The 22,822-nt window shown below is 48.5% G+C and overlaps 1 protein-coding gene across 1 annotated transcript; it reads right to left on the reverse strand.

Annotated features, from left to right (window-relative positions):
• Positions 1-1,678: 1,678 nt before the first annotated feature.
• Positions 1,679-22,432, reverse strand: TGFBI (transforming growth factor beta induced). Its single transcript, XM_050312204.1, has 17 exons — positions 22,250-22,432; positions 17,927-18,025; positions 12,026-12,090; positions 10,885-11,042; positions 10,018-10,182; positions 9,276-9,422; positions 8,640-8,781; positions 7,861-8,073; positions 7,585-7,722; positions 7,195-7,340; positions 6,890-7,026; positions 6,243-6,373; positions 4,258-4,382; positions 3,248-3,350; positions 2,973-3,052; positions 2,215-2,239; positions 1,679-2,054 (listed from the first exon to the last, which is right to left on the reverse strand). Exons 1-17 carry the CDS (start codon positions 22,354-22,356, stop codon positions 1,999-2,001), a joined length of 2,037 nt encoding a protein of 678 aa, XP_050168161.1. The 5' UTR covers positions 22,357-22,432; the 3' UTR covers positions 1,679-1,998.
• Between the last annotated feature and the right edge of the window lie 390 nt (positions 22,433-22,822).

Below are 22,822 nucleotides of genomic sequence, written 5' to 3' on the forward strand. Positions count from 1 at the left end.
CAGGGACAGCAGCCCTGCACCCACAGCCCTGTGGGGAGCTGCTGCTGGCGCCCCACAGCAGATCAGAGGATGGAGCAGCAGCAGGAGGAGCAAGAGGAGGAGCACTCCCAGAGAACCAGCCAGAAGAGCAATGGGAGGCAGCAAAAAGGGAGGATAACACACCTCTATCTACTGTGAACTCCCCAGGGACTCACAAACCTGGTGACCCTGCCTAGCAAAGCACAAAGGAGATCATCACCAGCAGCCCTAATGCCTGCCCAGACATCCCGGGGTGGGAAGCCAGGGCTGTATTCCCAGGAGATGAAAACTGATGTCTCAGCAGATGGGACTTCTTGTAGTTATTAAACTCATCTAAGCAAAGCTTCCCCTGCTCCCATCGACTCCAGTGGCTTCATTTTGCCATGAAACAATTAATTAGTCACCAGGCCAGACACCAAGAAAGGATAAACAGGGGGCACTCACCAAGATGAGGAGCAGATCCACTTTCCCAAGTTGCAAAAGACTTTATATCCCTTAATTATGGAGCTTCAAGGAGGAAGAAAAACAAAACAAAACCCAAAGCAAGCCAAGAAAACCCCTTGCATTGTATGTGCTATAACAGAGCAAGAAGTAAAGCAGTTTTCCTTCTCCCTCAGGCTTTTGAAGGATGAGTAATTAATTACCTAATAATCAAAAGCTGAGCCTCCCCCAGAATCCAGTCCCCTGATAGGACTCATCATTCCTGCTGGGAATAGGGGCCTCCAAGGGTTCCCCATCACCTCCCCAGCCTTAAATTACCAGGACCACATCATGCCAGGAAAATAATAAAGGAAAATGAGATGGGAAGATGAAGAAGGGAAATAAAAGAAGAGCCTGGTTATTTTTCACACACTGTGGAGTTATGCAGATGGCTCTGAGCGTGTGGGATTTCAATTTGGGCTTTTAATAGGAGGAAAACTCTCAGGGTGTTTCTCAGCCAGAGCAGCCAAAACAATCTGGGTTTTTTTTGTTTTCTGCACTTGATACTTTCTTTCTTGGTTTTTGTTTTGGTTTTTTGCCTCATAATCCTGGGTTTCACCAAGGTAATAACTAAGTGGGAGTGGATGTAAAGCCACTGGAATTGTGTGACAGTGACTGCTCATGAAAGCACCATCAGAAAATGATGCCAGGCCAGGATCAAAGAGGAGAAATGCTTTGCCATTCCACCCCAGTAACTATTCAACCCCGTGCTCAGGAGGGCAAAGGATGCCAAAAGGCAACTCAAACCAACCAACAAACCAACCAAGCATTGCCATCGCTTGTCATATTTATGTTTTTGATTTTATTTTTAATTTTTATTAAAAAAACAACCGTTATCAAAAATGAACCGTTTGCTGGAAGGCTTCAGCCAGGGAGAACTCTCATTTCAATCTCGTGAACAAAAGGCAGCACAGTTGTAACCCAGAGGCTAAAAAAAAAAAAAAAAAGGTAACAAAAAAAAAGAGAGAATGGTTCAAACCATAGTTTGTAACTATGCAATTCTCTCATTGTCCAGAGAGAGCTTTTGCTAAAAGCCTTCAGTTCAGAATTTCATGGAAGACTTTTAAAACCCAAGGGAACAAGGAAGCACATGCTTGTTTTTTAAAAAAGGATGTGCTTAACAAGCCCAAACCTGGGTATATGTTTAAAATTGCAAACTAGTGAATAGTTTTTTTCAAAAAAAAAAAAAAAAAAAAAGGAAACAAAACAAACCAACCAAAAAAAAAACCCACCCAACAAATCCCCCAAAAATTAAAAACCCCAAAACATTTTTCCTCAGTCTGGGAACTTTGAAGTCAAACCCAAACAAAAACGGTCTTAAAATATATACACATATATATATATATGGCTTTCCATTTTTTTCCCTATCCGTTTCGCTGGAGACAAAAATAAACTTCAGGGTGATATTTGGTTTGTGAAAACGATTCTGTCCTTCTCTCTAGCTGTCAGCCAGAGCTGGGGGGGATGGAGGCACCGGTGTGTGGTTGCTCAGGACGTGGCTCAGGCTCCCCCCGAGTTCTCCTTCATCCTCGCCAGTAGCCGGGAGTAGACGGGAGCTGCCAAGGGAAGGGGCAAGTTGGGTGGCACAGACACAGAGCATGTCCCTGTCCCCTCCCCTCCCTGCCACCCTCGGAGCAAGGCAGCAGAGTAAACCCCTGTGAGGGACGGGGACGTGCAAGGGAAATCAGAAGCGAGTTGGAGAAGTTGGATTTTTACCTAGCCGAGGATTCCTCTGAGAAACCTGCGTGGAATAGATCAGATGATAAATAAACAGATCTCTGACAGCCACAAGAGCAGTCAACATGGCAATATATTTGACTATTTATAGTCAATTATATATATATACACATATATAAAAATATGTAAATATACGCACATATACAAATATGTGTATATATATAAAATATGTGTATATATACATCCACCTATAATTATATATTAAGTCTATGATATGAAATATATTCAACATATAAAATATATGTACATGTTCATTTAGACTATAAATAATGGAATATAATAATATAAATATATGGTCGATCTTATTGTTTATCTATTTATATAATATAGTAAATATATCAAATATATGAAATATAAAAATATTTTTACTATTATGTCAATATATTGATTATTATAACTATTGACTGTTATGACTATTATGGCCATAACTGACTGTTATGTCAATGTATTTATTGACAATAGTCTCTGAAATCTATGGGTGGATGACTCTTCATTACTGGAAGCTGACATACATAGTACCACACCAAGGCTGCCTTCTGCAGGCTGGGGCTTCGTGTTGCAAAATGTATTATTTCTTACATAATTAAATCATGCAAGCAGAGAGGATGGATCATTGCCTGAAACACACACACTCCCTTATTTTGGAAGTCAGCATGTGAACGAGCCGTTATCTTGCACTCATTATTACCCAAGTGTGATTTCAGCAGCCCCACAGTGAGGGTTTTTTTTTTTTTTACCTTGGATAGTGCAGACGCCTGTTTGAAGATTTCCAGTGCAGGGTCTGCAGGCTCATCCCCTCTTTCTTGTGGCCTGGAAGCTGCAGGGTGGGACACGGAGAGCACTGAAATACTCAGAAGCACGCAGGCTGCTTCCTTCCTCTATCTGCTGATGGAAATCCCACAGCAGCCTGATCCTCCTCAACAAACTGAAGCAACTGCCACGTGTCCCCACCCCCTCCCAAGGCAGCTTTGCTGCAACGAGGTGGCTCAGGGGTTTCTCCCCGTGGACCTACCCTGTGGCTGCAAGACAGAGTTCACGGCGTAAATCACGCCGTTCGTGGCCATGATATCGCTCTCAGCAACGGGCTCCTTGTTGATGTGTATCACGTTGTTTTTCTGTTCAGGGAGAGAAAAGAAAAGAAAAGAAAAAAAAAAAAAAAGAAAATGAGAAACTTTTGTCATTTCCAAAATGTCGTTAAAAAAAGCCCCTCACTTGGCATTCGTTCATTTACTGGATGGCTGAAGGCGTTTTCATTCCTCTTGCCAATTAAGGAAGATATAAAAACAAATTACAGCCTGAGCAGTTGGCCCTGGAATGGCTGGCAAAGGCTTTAGGGCTTTGTCGGTGCTCTGGCTGGGAATGCTGTCCCGTGGCAGCAGAGCACATCCACCAGACACCTGGTGGCAGCAGGCACTGCCACTGCTGCCAAGTGGGATGGTTGTGAAGGTGGGATCAGGAGAGGGCAGAGCAGGACTGGACAGGAGAAGACTCTATCGTTCACTTTGGCTGACTCAATGTACTTGGAAACACTCTCCCCTCCATTTTTTTTTGTCCTGCATTTTCTTATGCATGCTTTGGGTTTTTTTTTCTGAAAGGTTGTTTTTTTCCCTGCGTTCTCTCAATGCAGTGCAGAGTTTGTGAAATGAAATTATATATCTAAACAAATCCCGCTGCGTCCAGGGAGCCCATACAGAGATCATTTTCGTTACACAAAAAGAGATGTGTTAGCTGAACAAGCTATTCATTTCATTTATTTATGCTTTTTGCCCCCCCCGTGACTCAGGGTTACATTTATAACAGCTCCTGGAAATCATTTACAATTGGCCTTCTGGAGGGAGGAGGGGAAAGCTGAAGCAAACCACATCTCATTCTTGTCGAATTGAACACACGGCACCAGTCCCTCTGCTGCAGCCAGGAAAACTCTGTTTGGTGGGACTGTGAGCACATTTAGGGGAGGTTCCCACACCATCCAGACACACTCATGGCCCTGCTGAGCACAGAACCCCGTCCCAGGGCACTCACCATGCTGACTTCCAGTTTATCTCCCTGCATGGATTTGAGCCTCACGAGGGCATTGACGGCGCCGCTCACCAGGATCTCGTCGGCCACATGGAACTTGAGGATGTTGGCAAGTTCCTTGGCATTACCTGGTGGTAGGGGGTAGAAAACATCTGCATTTGCAAAAGAGCATCAGCACTCGCTTCCCATATTTCATGGGCTGGAATGGAATGACGTGGAAAACACCATTGTTTCCTAAATGTGCAAAGAAACGATGTAAAATTGAACAAACAAACAAACAAACCACTCCCCCCCAAATCAAACCAAAATAAAAACCAGGTTGTTGCTGCTTAGGACATTGAGGGTATTCCTGCCTGGGCAGGTCAGGATCCCAGCAAGCCCAAAAAGATTCTCTCCCAGTGTCCCACCTTGGTACCTACCAAACCTGCCCTACATGTGAAATTCCTATTTCTTGGGGTTCCATCCCTCATTCTCTCACTGTGCACAGCATGAACCTGCTCCTCAAACAGTCTGAGATGGCAGGGCAAAGACCCACCCGTGTGAAATAAGGAAGCAGATGGAGCACTCTGGTATTTACAAATGTCCCCAAGGCTGGTGTCACTCGGCAATAATTCTCACAGCTGGGTAGGAAGGGGAAAAGTGCAGGAGAAACGTCACTAATGGCTCATGGATTGATGCCCTGATCCCCACTCACACTGAGTCTCTACTCATCTAGTCATGCTTTGAAGCGGATTTGAGGAAGACAAGATGCTTCCTCTTCACCATTTATTTTCCAGAAGAGGAACATCGCCTGGGCCAGCAGCCCTTCTCCAACTTCTCCTTTGGAGGATGCAGTGTCCCTAACAGGGCAGCTAGTGCAAAAGGTGGTTCCATCTACAAAACCAGAGCAGCTCCCTCAGATCCCTTTCCTTTCAGTGCTTCCAAAGCTTGTATTTCAGCTTTTTTTCCGTGATGGCTTTCAGGGTGGCCGCAGTTGACACTGCACATCCTCCCCAGCGTGATTCACCTCTTCATCAGAGGCATAACCTAAATATTTGCGTGAGAAAAGAACATCTGAAGTGTCCACGTCTGGGAATCTTCATTCCTGCAGCCATTTACAATAGCTGCAAAACAGTTCTGAAATATTTATGTATGAAGTGGTAAACTGGATGTGCAGTCTGATATTACGGGTTCCTCATCCCTGCACTTAAAAGGATAAGCAGCTACCATGGGCAGAAGCTTCCCAAATTATGATGTCAGTGTTTGGTTGGGTTTAATGACCAGAAGACATTACTCTCAAATACCTGATGTTGTTTCCAACCACAGCCAGTTTTGAACATGAACAAAATAAAGGTTTGTGCTGCTTATCCAAGAAGGCCTTATTAAACATTCCTGTGCTGTTTTCCACACCCAGCCTGCACACCTGTGCTTTCCAGGAGACTGGCCTTAATCTGAGCTAGGCTGGAATATTTGAAGTCTTCCCAGGATCAAACTAGACCTCCTGCTTTGTCTGTGTATAAATAGAAGGAGAAACAGGCCCAGCCTTTTGCTACTTAAATGTCATACAGTGTAACTCGAGGCTGTATGTGGATCATTGTCTTCTCTTCGCTAAATTTACTTCAGACACCCTGATCCTGCGTGGTTGGGAAGGAATTCTCACTTCTCTCATCCTTGAGAGAGGCAGAGACCTCGTTGGTTCCTTTAGAAACACCTGGGAGTTATCTTGCTTGCACCACCAGCACAGCCAAATTGAAGTCAGAGTGAGGTTGTGGCACAAACTACAAACACATCTTCCAAGGACACAGGCATTACAAATCCCACTTTGGGAACTCAGTGTCACTCTGTGCATCCCCAGCTTTTTGCTTATCCAAATCAGCTGTGTGGGAAGCTCACCCTTCCAACAGACAGGCTCAAAGAATGAGGCACAGCAGAGAAATTTGGCCCTTGCTGCCCACAGCGTGGCAGGAGCACGGAGCAGCAGTTCAGCCGAACGCCCTCGAAATGCTCACCCATGAGTTTGTTCAGCTCCCCCTGGGGCAGCGCTCGGAAAGCTTCGTTGGTCGGAGCGAACACCGTGAAGGTCCCCGGCCTGTTCAGGTTCTCTGTCAGCCCTGCAGACTGGATTGCAGCCACCAAGGTGCTGCAAAGCAAACACACAGCAAATGCTTCACTGCAGGCACTCCTGAGGGGCTGCACATCCTGCTCTGAGACAGCTGGGAGGCGACCGCGGCAAAACCCTGCTGGGGGCCGGCAAATCAATTAATGGAAATGTGGATTAGGTTTAGATTAGGAAATGAGCCTGGGAGGTCCGACCAGAGCATCTGAGAAATGGCAAAGCAACCTGGGAATGCTGACTGCTTGGGGGCCAAATGGGAGTGTGGAGACGGAGAGGTCTGGCCACAGGGGCTCTGATGGGCAGAGGTGGATCCAGAGCCAGCTTCTTACTGTACTGAGGGAACCACACACTCTTGGCTCACAATTCACTGAGGGTTATTTGAAGTTTCACTCCCTGTAATTTAGGGAGACCATGGTTTTGGATGCTCTTTCTGTGTTAAAAAAACTTATATATTGTCATGGTTACAACCCATAATAAATAGAAACTGCTCTGGCAGTTCTTCCTCTCCTGACTAGTACTTGGGAAGAGCAGAAAGGTCACCTGAAGCGATGGTCTGCCTTGAGAACATCCATCACTGAGCCAGTTGGTGGGGTCAGCATCTTGTCCACGCTAAACAGGGTCCCAAACCTTCCCCTCTTGTCATGGGCAGCAATGCAGGCATTTTCAATGCAAAGGTTCTGCAGGCACAATGGCAGGGGAAAAAAAATACCTTATTAGCATTTGCTTCCAAAGAGGGATCTTTGTACTTCCCATGATGCTCATTTACACTTTTTATGTGACAGCTGTAGGATCAGAACACCCATCAGCACTCAGGCACACACAGCACATACACTGGGAGGACTCACATTGCGGTACACAAACACCCTCAGCTCCTTGTCCCCCAGAGTCTGCAGCTTCTGTCCGTGATACAGGTACTTAGAGGAGAGCTGGTCTTTAACAATGTGGTTCAGAAGCAAGTTCCTCATGTTGCTGTCAATAACTGGGAGTCCATCTGCAGCAAAGGGTATGGAAAGAACCAGTGATTCACTTAAAATTACCACTGAGACACCAAAAACCATTCAAATACAGAGTATTACCCACATCAGTTTTAGATTGTAAAGCTAGAGGCCGCTGCCTGTGGCTGAGGCATTTGAGAGAGGATTTGCATCCTTGTGCACTGAAACTTGGCTGAAGGCCCTTTGAAGGAGGTCTGTGTCCCAAACTGATGGAAGAAAGGGATTTAATCCCTGGCTTACCTTTGAACACATCGTTCACTGGGGCAAGGAGGGTCACTCGCTCACTGCCAGTTAGATGAGAACTGAGACCAGCTTGTCTGAAAAACTCTGTCGACTTGGAAACTTCAGATTCTTGTGCCAACTCAAACAGAGTCTTAGCTGAAAAGAAAAGCAACACATAGCAACCTGGCATTGAGGGCAACCCACCCCTTGCTACGCCCTCTAAACCCAGGATTTCCTTGGCAGAAGAGACAAAAGAAAAGCAGCGGGAAGAGGGGTGCAGAGAGGCCCCAGTACCTGAGTCTGGGATCAGCAGCTCGTTGACGAAGTGCACGACGCCGTTGGTTGCCAGGACGTCCTTGTTGGCAATGATGGGCTTCCCGTTGAGGGTCAGCTCCTCCCCGCTGCAGCCCACGTCCAGGGTGGTGCCTTCCAGGGTCTCCATGGTCAGGCCAGCGATGATGGCCTCAGCACACATGGCTGACTTCAGGATGTGATGGTTCAGCAGGTCTGTGGGAGAGGGAAGCGTCTGAGTGAGCTGCAAAACTCAGCTGTGAAACTGCAGCTTTGAGGGATCCTGTTCAGTGGCCAGGGTGTACAGCACAGGGCTCCACTCCATAAAATGCAATCATTTTAAAATGTGATATTTTTGTTCAGCAGCCTGTGAAGTAAAGTGCCTAAAAAAGAGTAATTTTTAAACATCTTTGACAGCTTCAAAAGGCTTCGTGTTGGTATTTGACTCATTTGTCAGAGGAAGTTACGCTGATTGAATACTACTTTTCTTGCATCTTGCTGGGTCAGTAGAAACCACCATCACCAAGGAGTGCTAAAAGAAAACTCAGAAAAGGGACTGCTTCAGCTCCCCCATCCATATCTGGGTGCCACTGTCCCTGCCACATCCACAACCAAAGAGGTCTGGGCTGTCTGGTCAGGAAAGGTGGAGTCTGTCACATCTGTTTACTGCAGCTGTTGCCAGAGTGCATCAAGGAGCTGTTCAGAGGTCCTTGAGAAGGAATTTGGAAGAACTCAAACCCACTCATCAGGCCTCTCAGTGGACTCAGCAAACAAGCACTCACCCCTAAGGGCTTCTGGGTCCCCCAGGATCCTGTTGAGTGTTTCTCGTGGGATCTTCTCAAAGGCTTCATTGGTTGGAGCCAGGAGTGTGTACTGGCCTTCACTCTCCAGCAGGCTGTTGAGGTCGGATGCAGCCACAGCAGCCTTGGGAGAAACAAGGGGAGAGGGTAAAACACATTCAGACAGAGCACAAAGGTCAGAAGCTTTGTCCAGGCACATACTGAGGGCCAGAGACTTTCTGAGTACTTCAAAATTTCAGAAAAAAAAAATCCTGAATAGCTTCTTTCAGCACTTTGGTCTCTTTATAAATTTGACCCAGCCCCATGGTTCTCTCGTGTTCCAGAAATTTGATTACAAGAGCCCTTTTTTTTTTTTTTTTTTTTTTTTTTTGGCAAGACTGAGAGCTGGTTCAAATACCCTGATATGCCTGGAAAGGGTCACAGTAATTCCAGGGAATATTTCAGATCAGAACCCCCAGGTGGCTAACTGCAAATCCCCCGTGCATTTTGAGTTATTCCTTAACTTGACAAATACCAAGGCAAATAAATTGGTGCACATCAAGTTGGGACAGTTAATGTCTCCTGAGGCCAAGGCTGAACATCTTTCAGGAGCCCTGGAGCAGCCGTGGGTTGTCTCACCCGAAGGGTTTCCAGGCTGTCCTCAGTCTCAATGATCTGCTGGATGGTGTTCGTGGTGGTAGCGATGACCTTGTCGATGACATGAACCACCCCGTTGGTGGCATGATGGTCAGCTTTCAGCAGCCTGGCACAGTTCACAGTCACAATCTGCAGAGGGAAAGAGCCAGGGGGTGTTATGTGCACCGAGACAAGAAGGTAAAGCAGCCCCTGGTGCTTCTGCATTTCCATTTCAAGCACAGTGAGTGCTTTAATACTGAATCAGCAAGGGCAGAAATGTGGTTTCCTGAGAAAACATGGAAAGAGCAGGAATGTTCTACCAAGAGTGTTTGAAACATTTCGTGTTTAAAGAGCTCTGAGAAGCAGGAGTGGTTTTGTCCACCCTCAATCATCAGGACTAATAAGCAAGAACCAACACTTGGGCAAGCAGTTAGACAGCAGTGTGGGCAACTGCCCTGCAACAGCATCGAGGAAACTACAAACATTCTTTTCAAACTCCCTCAAAATATGTATCTTCAATCAGCAGTTGTCAACCCTAAGCATTACAGAGTCCTGGAGGCCCAGGGATGGTGCAGGAGCTGCAGGGCAGCCAAGAAACAAGCCTGCTGTGAACAGGTTTAACACGAGGAAGAACTTCTTCCCTGTGCAGTGACCCAGCACTGAACAGGCTGCCCAGAGAGGGTGCGGGGTCTCCCTCACTGGGGATGTTCCCCCTCCTCACTCTGTGACCCTGTGAGTGCCTTACCCCGTTGGGATAGTGGTGAATCTGGATGGGCAGGTTCTGGTACATGGAGCTGAGGGTTGTCCCGTGTTTCAGGTCGTCCGTCAGGACCCGTTTGTCCACCATGTGGTAGCGCAGGGCGTTGAGCAGCTCGATGTTGACGTTGCTGACTAAGGAATCCAGGGTTTCCTGAAAAATCAGGAAAATAAACTTTTCAGTCCTGAGTGTAATCAGTCAGTGGTCAGAGAGGGCCAGGAGGTCTGGCTGCACCCAGGGTGCTTCCAAAGTGGGGGGGGGTGTGTTTGCATGAAGTGATGCACTCAATCTTACACTATCTATGCAAATTAAGAGCTGAACTTTCACAAATCTTTATCTTTTGCCTTAAAAGTGCAGCTAACAGCTCTGGCATGGGATGTAGGGGGGGTTGTACAGTCGTGACTCCCTTGCTCACAGGGGTGCTCCACTGGGATGGACAGCAGTGGAAACATCACAAGACACAGAGTGAGAAAATCAGAACGAATGCAAAGGAAATTTATCTGTAATTGAGCATGGGACACACTGATGTGGAAGTCACTGAGGCTCCAGCTGGGACTGGCTTTTTGAACAGATTAAGAACAACCAGAGTGGCAAAGTAACGGTCAAAATGAAACACTGAAAGGGATGGAAAGCCCTCCATGGCACCCACATCTCTCCAGTGCTGGAACCCTTCAAAAGCAAATCTCTGGAGCTGCTGGACCAGTACAGTGACACCCATCTTGGAAATGCAGAGTCCTTCCTCTATCAGGACTGTGCCTGTTCTGCCAGATGGGGCTGGATCCAGACCCCTACAGAGCTGGGTCCCCATTACAGAGGGCCAGAGGAAGAGGGGAAAGCAGAGGAATAACATCTTACAGCAGACAGCGATGCCCAGGCCTCGTTACTGGGAGCAAAAATTGTAAAACTTCCAGGTCCTTCGATTTCTGGCCTCAGGTTGGAGCGGTCGGAGTAGAGCTGTGTGGTGGCAGAACCAACCACCCCCAGGGTCTCATAGATGTTGGAAAGAGGCAGGGCTGAAAGAAGAGAGAGTTATGTTCCCAACACATCATCCCTCCCTCTGGCTGGATTAAAGAGAGCTGCTGGGGAGAGTGCTCAGGGCAGGGAAGCATATCTAGGACTGGTGTCTGCTCATCAGTGAGACAATAAATAATCACAGCCTGGCAGCTCCACCCTCAGTTCCAGCAGGGTAATCCAGGACCTACTGCATCTCTGCAGGTTTGAATGGACTTGCCCTGCATTTATATAGATGGGATTTGAGGCAAACAAAAGATATCGATTGCTTTGACCCGATCCTTGTTTGCACTCAGGCTTTTGGGATTTGGGGTGGGACACTGCTGGCCCATCGGCACCAGCCCACGTGGTTAACTGGGCAGCATCCAGCTTTTGGGGAAGGAAGTGCTCAGAAGGCAAAAGCAGAATATGGCTTTCTTCAATAAACCCAGTTAACTCCCTCCCACCCCCCAACTTAATTTTCTCCTAAGTGCAATTTTGCCAACCCCATGCTTGCCAAAATGTCCAAGGCCAGGTTGGACGGGGCTTGGAGCAACCTGGTCTAGTGGAAGGTGTCCCTGCCCATGGCAGTGGGTTTGGAACATGATTATCTTTAAGGCTTCTTTCCAAACCAAGCCAGTCTAAAATCCTATGAAAATGAAAACTAAAAACGAGCAGAGATTGGCAGAGATGACTGTTAACTCTGTCATTCCTTTGCATTGCATTTCCAGCACAGCTATTTCACTTGCTGGAATAAGTAGTTCCCTATGGCCCTCCCATGCTTGATTAAGTTTAATTATATCCAAGGTTCTAAGTTGTCTGGAACATTTAGCAAGCTTTGGAGCTGATCTGGCCGCTGCTCTGAGTCCATTTTGAGTTTGTTCATGGCAATATCGTTGCCCAAATTGCAAAAATCAAATCCACTTTGAGCAATTTTCTAACATTTCCCTTTACTAGGCAGCTGTGTAATTTTAAGGAGTCTAAGAAATGTCAAACATATTTTTACCAGCTGGGCAGCCTTTTTCTCCAGGAACCTTTTCATATCCAGGACAGCACTCGTAGCTGATGACTCTGGAAGAAGAGATGGATACGGCAGATTAACCAACAGTATCTCACTGCTTTTCCTCTGTTTGCTGCAGTTCTGGGGCCAGCCATATTTGGGGCTGCTTCCAAGCAGGCTCTTCATTAGAAACACAGACTTGAACCAAAGGCAAACCACAGTTTTTATCTCCTCCAGGGCCGCATGCTGCCAATTCCTCCACGGAACAAAAGCAGACGCGATTCCTTTTCAAAACCACACTTTCCAGGAGGCTTTGTACAAACAGTGGATGGAAAGCGATTCTGCAGTGCCAGGAGATAACCTGTGCAAGGCTGCCAGTGCTGCCTCATCTGGGCACGTTTCCCATGGGATTTGGGGCTCTCCTCGGCTCACTGCTGCTGTCACATCTCATCACTGCTTGGGGCAACTCCAGCGTGGCTGCTTGATCAAACCAAGCCTTCCCCTCTCATTTCACCCTGTTCTTGTCCACCACCAGAAATGATTTGCTTACTTATGGCAAAATCCACGGGACAGACCTGGAGGGAAAGGACAACCCTGGTTTTGGGGTGCGTGAACTTGGCACGAGGACTTGGGAAAAGCCCTGCAGGGAGAAACTTCACCAGCTGTGGCATCCAAGTGCATCCAGGGGCACTCCAGGGAGTACCACAGCACAACTACAGCCACCTGAGTGCCCTCAGGGCAGCATTTCCTTCTGGCTGGCACCAAAGTGCTGCTCTGACTGAACCCTTTCCCCCAGTAAAACCAAAGGGGTCACAGACACCACCCTGAGGACTCAAGGCTGCCCCACTGATTTGCAGACCCTAAAATGAGGAAGAGCTGCCTGAAAACTGCATCCACCATCTGCAGCTCAATGGGAAACAAAAGCCATCTGATTCTCATTATTTGAGGGAATATGGCTTGATATTAACAGGGAAAAGAAAAAAAATAAAAGGGAGAAAAAAAACCAATCCATCCAGAAGTTGCCAGTTTATTTTTCACAGGGGATTCTTTCACCTCTTGCTCCTGTGCTTGGTGTGAAAGGAGCAAGGCCACCTGATTGATGGGCTGAGAGAGTGAGGGAATAGGTGTTCCTCCCAAAGACAAGCATTTCCTCTGTGCTCCCCGTTGGGTTTGAGACAAGGAGGATGCTGTATCGCCCAGGCTCAGCACACCCGCCCAGAGAGAAAGGAAAACCCTCCAGCCTCAGATATTTGTCATCATTTTAGCACTGTTAACAAACAGTGGAAATGCCTGGGGTTTAAGAGGGAATTCTTCAGGGTAATTAAGAGCCAGAAAGTGAAACAAATACCTGCTTTGCTGTGACAGAAGCAAATAAATTCTGTGTCACGGTTTCCTAAGAGAATTACAAAGCAAACCCAGACTGATTGTCTAGACATTATATATTCCATGTGGGAAAGAGCCTGCCTAAAGCAATCCCTTCCTTTGACTACTGGAGATCTTAACACCCTGCTGCTCTGCTTTCCCCAGCCCCCCTGTCTCGTGTTCATTGGAAACACACACTTTCTCCCCCCACCACTTCCCTCCCCTACCTCCAATTTTTCTTTATTTCACCCTAGAAACTAAATCCAGTCTAGACAGTTCCCTTGGTTCAGGCCTGTAATCAAAGATGAAGAGCTGATTAAAGAGAAATCATTCCAAAGTTCAGCATAAATAATTCCCAAGTGCTGACATGTGTTTTAAAAGCCTTATTTATAGAGCAATTGGAGATTAATGAGCTGCACTGAAGGGGCAGGATGTTGATGCACACAGGCTGTGGCACAGCAGCTCAGGGCTGCCCCAGCCCCCAGGCTCCTGCCAGGAGGGCACTGGGAAGGGATGGAAGGAGCTGGTCTAGTGGAAGGTGTCCCTGCCCATGGCAGGGGGATGGTGGGTCAGGTCCCTCCCTGCCCAAACCCTTCTGTGATTCTGTGACTGCTTTTCAGTGGGGTTTTTTGGCATCTCCAGCACGAAGGGAAGCTGATGGCAAGAAGCCCCTTGGCAGTAGCAGGGCCAGCTCCACTCTTGCCCACTGAAGGTGACCCTCAGCATCAGCTCCAGCACGTCCTGCCACCGTCCTGAGCACCCTATGGGACAAAGGCTGCTCTTCCTACACGTCCTCCTCCAGCTGGGTCAGAGCCACACTCTGCTGCCCAGGGAGGAGCAGTTCTCCTCAACACCAGCCCCACGCAGCGATTTCTGCACAAAAGCCTTTGGAATTGCCCAGTCCATCCCAGTTTGGTGCCTGCTCAGTGGCTACAAACCACTACACCCAGCTGTGGGTTCATCAGCCCTGCCCTCACACAAAGAGCAGTTGTCACCCGCCCTGCAGCGCCTCTGACCGCGATTTCCTGACCTGCTCCTTGAGTAACTCCAAGTCAAATCTGCAGCTTTTCAGCCTCTGGTTTTGGAACACTGCATTTCTGAACTGTCTACCTGTGTCTGCCTGCAGAAGCAAGCTCCCTGGGTTTTTTATTAGTCATTGTTTCACTGCTCTTGCGTTCTTAGGAGCTGAAGTGAAATTTTTAAGCGCGTTTTTCAAGGTAATAAAAATAAGCCGAGGCATATATTAGTGAATAAAGATCCATTCACAATAATTTCCTGTAATAAAGCCCATATGTTTTGTTTTTGCAAAAGAAGTGCCAGAGAGTAATTTTTTTCTTAAAATGAGGAAAGTGCATCGGACATGAAAAGGAAAGTTAATTTTAAAGGAAAAAAAAAAATAAGAGGAACTTATTAATGGGTTATTCCTCAAAAAATAATCAAACCCAAATTTTATAAGTTGTCTTTTCATTCTCAAGACAAAAAAGTGTGTGGGGATGTGTTCCAGTGCAAGCCCACTTCTGTAAGAATGAGTCCAGTGCATAAGAGAGGTAGAAAAATATAAAATACACAGCCACAGTGATGAGAATATACTCTAAATAAACTGTTTCTTTGAGTTTGGAATCACCAGCAGTGGAAAATTACCTAATTACCAAAACAATCTTGTTTCAGTGCTCATTAAAATCAAAGCAGTGTCAGATTTCTTGCCAACTGTCTTGTCTCACTTCATCAGCAGTGATAAAACCTGCACATAAATCCTCTATCTAATTTCTCCTTAACTGTGTGAGCCAACACTTCAGTAAAGAGGAGAAAAACAAAGAGAAAAAGGAAAAAAAAAAAGGCAGATACAGAGGTAGGAGTCTTCTTCTGATGCATGAGTTGAGATTTCCAGCACTCCATCCCTGTGGAGCTTTGATTGTCAGCAGTACCTGGTCCCCCACTGACCTCCCTCCCCACTATCTGTTTGAAAGAGTGCTCAGAGAAGGGAAAGAAAAGAAAGCAAAGCAGCCAAAACAACCTTCCTAGAGCCAGGTCTTTGCACCTGCTGCACACACAGAACTTGTGGCACCACTGACCCTCTGAGCAAACAGAGAGGACAACAGCCAGGTCAGATGGGAAGCTGGTGAGATGGGCCAGGTGTCTCCTACCCCAGGACTGCTGTTCTCACAGGTGGGAAAAACCTTTTAGGAGGAAGAGGGGAGAAATGGCCACGTTTATCCAGCTCCACCACCTCCCCAGGGCTGATGCAGCAGATCCCTCTGCCAACAGGAGGACCAAGCACGAGCTGCTGACTGCAGATCTCCAGCAAAGGCTGGATCCACCCAGTTATGCTGACAAACATGCCAAACCCTGACTTTTCCTGGGATTTGAAGGCATGTGGTATTCCCCAAACCTCTCGTGGACCAGCTCAGTCCTACACAGTGTGCCTGTTTCGAGGGTTCATGCTGGGCAGCATTAGCTGTGCCCACCTACTCTGGTGGGTGCTGAGGCCCTGACCCTGGTGCAGGATTTGGAGCGCTGCAGCACCATGCACCATGTCCTTTATAGCCCAAATGACTCCTGATTGCTTCCATACGCCAGGCTCTCCACGTCCAGCGGGAGCCATCACCAGCAAACTTGTGTAATCAGAGCTGTCCCGGGGTCCTCCGGAAAGTCTGAGTCAAGGCACGTGTCTTTTGTTCTGCACCAGCACTGCTGAAGGGAAAAGCAGGGCCCAGGCTCAAGAATGACCAGGAGGAGAGAAGACAATAACACCCATTGTGGAGATGATGCAAAGCAAGGAGTAGTGAGAGAATTCCGTGGGTAATGGAAAGATTATCTCATAGGTTAACAGGCAGGTTAATGCTCCGCGTGCTTTTCTCTCAGTGATGCATCACTGGATCAGACACTTGGGTAAAAGCAGAGAAAAGGGGGCAGAAGAGGTTACCCCACCTCCTCAAATGAAATCATAAAGTGCTGCCAGATGCCAGTGGTTACACCTCCTCCTGGAAATAAGTGCATGAGCTTGTCTCTGCCAAACACAGCTGCACACTTGGGCTACACGAGATTAGTTTCTCATTTGCTTTAGAGCTGAAGAAATCCGTGGCTGGAGCGCTTTGCCCGTCAGTGCTGAGAGCAGCAAAGCTGTCCCACATCCACAGCTGAGCCATGTTTTCTTTGGAGACAGGCTAGGCTACTCTGTTATCAGAAGAGGCAGTGATGATACCACATTGCCATGCCATAACCTTGTCCATTTTCTGTCAAAAAAAGGGCCATCATTCAGCCAAGGTGACAGCCTGAACTCTGAGCACCCAAGTTAAGCCTTCCCAGCTTTGTTGAGTTTGGAGAATCAAGGGGAGGGGGATTTTACAATTTGGCCTCTCTATTTTGTTCCTTTTTCTGCTGTAAAGACAGTTGGGCACAAGAAAAACCATGATACATGGTACATCCAGCAGTACATCCTCCTAAAGTACAGGAATTTTGCTTCTTAGGACAAATCCATGGCAAGTGTAATGAAAGGCCAAAAACCCTGAGCAGTGACAAGTCCTGGTTTGGAGGCATCTGAAATGAATCCCAGTGAATCCCAGGCATCACAGCTAAGCTGATGATGGCAACCAAAATCTGCAGTGAAGAATAACATGTTCCTGTAGATCTAATTGCAATTTACACTGGACCACAACGGAAACACATGAGGTGATTTTCTGCTGTCTGTTCTGGACCCTGCAGATGCAGGACCAGACCTGGCCCACAGCTCTGATCCCCAAGGCCAGGACTGCTCAGGGCATCTCTGCACCAGCCCTGGGTATTGTGGTGGTCCCTGCTGGAGTGTGGGGCCAGCAAATGTGTCTCAAAGCCCACTTTGGACTATAGCAAGGAAAAAGACTCTCAGCTCCTGCTCTCCAGCCTGGCAGACAGTCAAGCATGCATAGCCTTAATTATCTGCTGACTGCATCTTTCAAAAGAATGTCCCGAGGCTGCTTACACAGATACTTTATGCAACAGCTACTTGAATATTATTGTTTGCAATTTTAGACGTGGAATTGGCCTGCGAGTCTGATTAACTTTCCTGGTGGAGTCATCAGAGAGTGCTGGCTAAAGCTGACACTTCTTTCCCCTTATTTCTGTTTTCCCTTCCAAAGCAAACAGATGGAGATGAATTTTACGCTCTCTCCAATATCCATCAGCTCTGGGTTGCATTTTTTTCCTCCTTTTTTATTTCTTAAATCTAGGCAGCACCGAGCCTAGCATGGAGAGGGACGGGGCTAAGCACTAGAAAACATCTGCTACACACTTCATTACAGCACTGAGAGCTATAGAAATATATATATAGAAATGCAATTAAAACAGACCATCAGGGTTTGTATTTACACGGCACTTTCCATTCTCAACATCAAAGTGGTTTAGGATCCCTTGGAGAAAAACATAAATACTTCTTAGGCAGCAAAAAGCTGAACCACCTTTCTCGCCACGTGAAACCCACCCCACGGGCTGTGACATCCCCCACCAGCTGCTCCCCCCACCACCCAGCACCCACCTCCACGGGCTGTGGGGGGGTCTTTGGGTACTCACGTTGACTTCCCGCAGATCTTCCTCTGGTACCACTGCTTGCAGTTGGTGAAGTATTTCCTGTTGGTGCCGATCAGCTTCTGCACCGCACACACGTTGGGGCTGCAGGGGGGGACAGAGCACAGGGTGGGCCTGTGAGCCTCCCTCCTGTCAGTGCTGACCCCCAGCATGGAGCCAGGCCCCGCCCAACAGCGCCCAAAAAGCCCGGGGTTGAGAGGCAGGAAAGTTTGAGAGCTGCAAGTCAGCTTGGTTTGAGCATATAATGACTATTGTGAAGTGGAGGAGGCAGGAAAAGAGATCTCTCCTCACTCTGTCACAGCATCTTTTTCTTCACTGAGTGTGAATTCTTGACTTTTTTTCCCCTATGTTCCATCTCTCACCAAAATATAACGTTAAAAGTATTTCCACAGTGAACAGCTACCTCCCAGCTAAAACCTGAGCAAGTTATGCAGTAATTCAAATATTTCCAAAAGAAACCATTACTTTAGCATTCAGAACATAAAAAAAGGACAGATATGTTTAACTGCCCACAGACTTGCACCAAAACCAGAATGGATACTTTGGCTGTGTGACAGACTCAGCAGATTCTGGCCAAGGATGCTGAGTTGAATGAGGGGAAAATGAGCAGTGCCCTCCCCTGTTTCTACACACCAGGTATGACAGCACAGCTCAAGAGTGGCTGTATCAGCCCAAGAGGTCCCAAGATCTCCTGCTGACCCAGAAAAGCTGATGGTTGGTGTGACTAACCCTGCTGAGAGCTGACTGCAGCCTTTCAGCTTTCTAAGAAGTGGTATCGCTGCGAGCAAAGATGTGGTCAAGCAGGAGCTGGGAGTTTCCTTGCTGCTGGTTTGGCCAGCACAGCATTTCCTTGCTCTGCCTGGCTCACCATCTCTGAGGTTTGTGGCCAGCAGCCCTGGCCACTGGGCAACACACATCAGAGTGTAAGATGTGATTTATGGATCTGGGTTGCAAGGCCATCGATGCTCTTTGGGCTTGAGCAGAGGTGTAGCAGACACCCAAGCAAGCTGGGGATGCTCAGCCCAGCTAAGGCTCGATTCCCTACCATGTTCCCACCAACACCATGTCCCAGTTGGAGCAGCAGCACCAGAAGTACGTGCAGCACAGGCTGCCAAGCAGACAGAGGGAAAACAAATAATTAAGCGAAACACATAAATCATCCGCTCAGCCCATCAGAAGCGCTCTGTGCCACCCGAGGCAGAGTTTTCACTTGCACAAATGAAACTCAGGATGGGGCCTGGAGATGCTCTTGTGAAGGCCTTGTTGATGTGCTCAGGAGCACAGACAGCAGCCTGTCTCACGCTGAGCCTGGCCGAGGCACTGCCCCTTGCCCCCCAAAAATAACAAAAGCAGAGTTTGCAGCCCGAGCACCGAGTCCTCCAGTGGCCCTGCTCGCTTTTCCCCGGCATCCCAGCCCATCATTAGCATGAATTAACCTGAGGGTCTCCCTGTGCTGGCTGACTCCAGTGCCAGCCCCTGCAGGAGCCTGGCCTGCCTTCAATGAGCCTTTGTTGGTGCGGCCGCTGCGGGTCCTGCCCAGGCAGATCTGACCCTGCACAGCCCTGGCACCTTCATCCTGCCCTGAGGGCACACAGAGGGCCTGTGGGACCCAGGGGGGACTCAGCTCATCCTTGCCCTCCTTACTACCATACCCAGCAGTGGGAATTTGTTTCCACATGAAAGCATTTCATTCCCTTTCAATGTATGAAGTGAGGGACAAGGAGCAAGAATCTATTGAGGGAAAAAAAAAAATTAGAAATCACAAAGCCAAACTTTCAGCTGGTGCAAACTGGCCCAGGCTCAGCAGCTTCCACGCCAGATCATAGCTCAGAGGGACGTCTGTGCTCTGACTCAGCCCACCTTGGCCACCCAGCCCCGCCGGGCCGAAATGTGGTTCCAATTACATGGAAATTCCAAACCTTGCCTCGATTTCAGCGTCTGGCTGACGGCAGTGGACAATCCCTCTAATATTCATCTTGACAAGCCTGGCTACTGAAGGACTTGTTTGATCACTTCCCCTGTATCCCCAGGAGCAGCCTGCCAAGAAAACCCTTGTGCCTCCAGGACAGCACTGAACTGCCTTGCTCCCTCCTCCCTGCCTGGGACTGCAGCTCCCTCCGTGGGGCTGCTGCTCCCTCCCTGACTTATGGGGGAAAACTTCTTCCCAGTTTTAACTCAGTGTGGAAAAATCCCCCCTCAGGGCCGTGCTATCGATGATTCCTGCAGGCAGGCTGTAGTAGCGGCTCCCTGCGTTGCATGTTCTGGTGCTTTGCCCAGTCTGGCTTCAAATGAATTTGTCAACACTCTTCCCTCTCCTCGTTGGAGTTCATCACCTCTGCCATGCCGTTCCCAGCCAGCCACGCTGACTCCAGGATAAAACTGCCTATTGTTCCCCTTCAGCCAAAGCCTTCCACTTGGCAGCAGCAGCTGCTGGGAGCTGCAGGGACAGGGGCTGCCCCTGGGAAGAGGCTGAGAAGAGCAGGACTCGGTACTGCCCCAGCTACCTGCAACGACTGTGGCCATGAACATCCCCAGCATCCTGCAGTGCCCACCAGGCTGGGTGGGTTTGGGGAGAGCACTCCCACATTTCCACCTTCATATGCTAACATTTCTTATATACTTTTCAGCTCCTCTCACTGACTTGAGCTGACTCACTTTTTAAAAAGTTAATTAAGATGTACAAGTTCTTGCTGTAGGGCCAAGCTCTGCCTCCCAGCTCGCTCTGGGCTCAATAGGGGCATTGATGGTGTGGGGGGGACGCTCACAGCAAAGCGTGGCAGTCCTGGTTGCACATCCCTCCAGAGCTCCCTCCTGCAAGCAACACAACATGCCTCCCATCCAAGATGTTTTGGGCTGGTTTTGTGCTGCTGTATCTCCTTGGCACATCGTTAACCAATGCTCAAAATTCAGCGTATGTGCAAAAATTAGCTTGGTGTAAATCACTCCCTCCATCAGAATGGGACCAGTGAGCAAAGTGCTGTGGCCAACTGGGTTTATCCCAGTAACAGATGGAAATCCTGGCACACCAGTTCCCTGTGTCTTCCAAAGATCCCCGGCACCAGCAGGGACCTCAATCCCATCTTACCCTGTGCCTCTGTTAATTGTCCAGGGAGGAACACAACAAGCTCCTCTCTGCAGAGATGAGTGCCCTGATTTATACCAGGACTGCTCTAACTCAGCCAGCCTGAGCAAACCTTGGGCTCAGGGCTATCAGCAGAACTGGGTATTCACTTAGTTTCAAGTCACGTAGAGATAACGAACAAGACTCACTTTATATGTACATAAATCACTGTAATTCTGGCTTTATTGAGCTATTACAAATAGACATCAGCTCAGAATTTGCCTGTTGGATTGTGTACCTGATTAGACACAAACAACACCTCCTTTGTCATAAATTCTGACCTGGATCCCTGCCAGAGAATGTATCAAATTGCAACATTTGAGCCTTGTTTGGTTTTTTTCGTTTACAGCATTTCATGACCCTGCTTCCAGCAACCCATTTAAACTGAAGCTTCAGCTCAATCACTGTCACCATGACGAGAGATGGAAGCCAGCTGAAAGGTCTGTCATCCTTTCACCCTTCCTAATTCCCAAAAAATTTAAAAACTGGTGGGAATAACTAATAACATTGGGTTAGTTTTCTGCCTATCAGTGAAGACTCAAACTACTCACTCCATGAAATATTCTGCATCAAGCAAGACAGGTCTACATGCATTTTTCTACAGACCTTATCTTGTACTATTTATGAGTAAATAAGGGATTACATTTGTCAAGAAAACTTTCAAGACTGACTGGGGGGTTCCTGTCAAAGAGTGAGCTGGTGCTGACTCCACAGACAACTCACAGCAATTTTCTTTCTTTTGCTATAAATTCACAACCACAAGGATTCCTTCCACAAAACATTTAATGGTGCGAAATCCAGGGATTTTTATAGCACTTTTTCCCTAACGGGGATCGACTGATAAAGAAGCATTGAGGAGCCCGAAGTGACATCTGCCATGCTAAGTAAGCATCGTGATAGAAAAGAGGGGGGAAGTTATCAAAAGGAGGGAAGTTACGGGAAGAAGAGAGAAAAAAGTTACTGGAGGATGAGGGAGAAAGAGAAAGCGATGAAAGCAGGGGTTCCCCGAGGGAAAGCAGAGGTTCCCCGGCTCGGCACCGCCTCCGCTCCCGCACAAAGACCCCGCGGCGGAGCCCGCACCCAGCGCATCCCCCGCGGCGCGGCCGCTCCCGCCGGGATTTGGGAAAGGAAAAAATAATGAAAAAAAAAAAAGGTGTTTCCCCCCTTTCCCTCCCCTCCCCGCTTACCCGTGCTGGCGGCCGCGGAGCCGGCTGTGCTGCAGGACCTGCTGGTACGGGGACTTGGCGGCGGCGGCGAGGCCCAGCGCCAGCAGCAGCAGCGGCACCCGCGCCATGGCCGGGACGGGGATGGGATGGGATGGAATGGGATGAGATGGGATGGGCCGGGACGGGACGGGGATGGGGCAGCACGGCCCGTTAAATGCGGCGGCGGAGCGGGGGCGGGAGCGGGAGCGGCCCCGCGGGGGGAGCGGAGCTGCCCGGCCCGGCCCGGCCCGGCGGGAGGGGAGGGAGGGAGGGGAGAGGGAGGGGAGAGGGGCCGCCCCCCGGGGAGGGCATCCATCCGTCCCTGCGTCCGCACACCCGCCCCTCCATCCCTCCGTCTGTCCGTCCGTGCCCCGCAGCCCCGCCGCTGTACCCCCCAGGGATGTCCTGTACCCCCCCAGGGGTGTCCTGTACCCCAGGTGTCCCATCCCCAGGGGTGTCCTGTACCCCCCCAGGGGTGTCCTGTATCCCCCCAGGGGTGTCCTGTACCCCCCCAGGGCCGTCCTCTATCCCCCTTCCCAGCCCAGCGTTTCATCC

Source organism: Myiozetetes cayanensis, unplaced genomic scaffold (assembly GCF_022539395.1).
Source record: "Myiozetetes cayanensis isolate MyiCay16 unplaced genomic scaffold, myiCay2020 scf17, whole genome shotgun sequence".
NCBI lineage: Eukaryota > Metazoa > Chordata > Aves > Passeriformes > Tyrannidae > Myiozetetes > Myiozetetes cayanensis.

Coding starts and splice junctions, on each gene's coding strand:
- TGFBI (XM_050312204.1), bottom strand. CDS start 22,356: ATGGCGCGGGTGCCGCTGCTGCTGCTGGCGCTGGGCCTCGCCGCCGCC. Junction 7,341..7,584: donor AGTGAACGATGTGTTCAAAG/GTAAGCCAGGGA, acceptor CCTTTGCTGCAG/ATGGACTCCCAGTTATTGAC. Junction 4,383..6,242: donor GGAGCTGAACAAACTCATGG/GTGAGCATTTCG, acceptor CCCTACCACCAG/GTAATGCCAAGGAACTTGCC.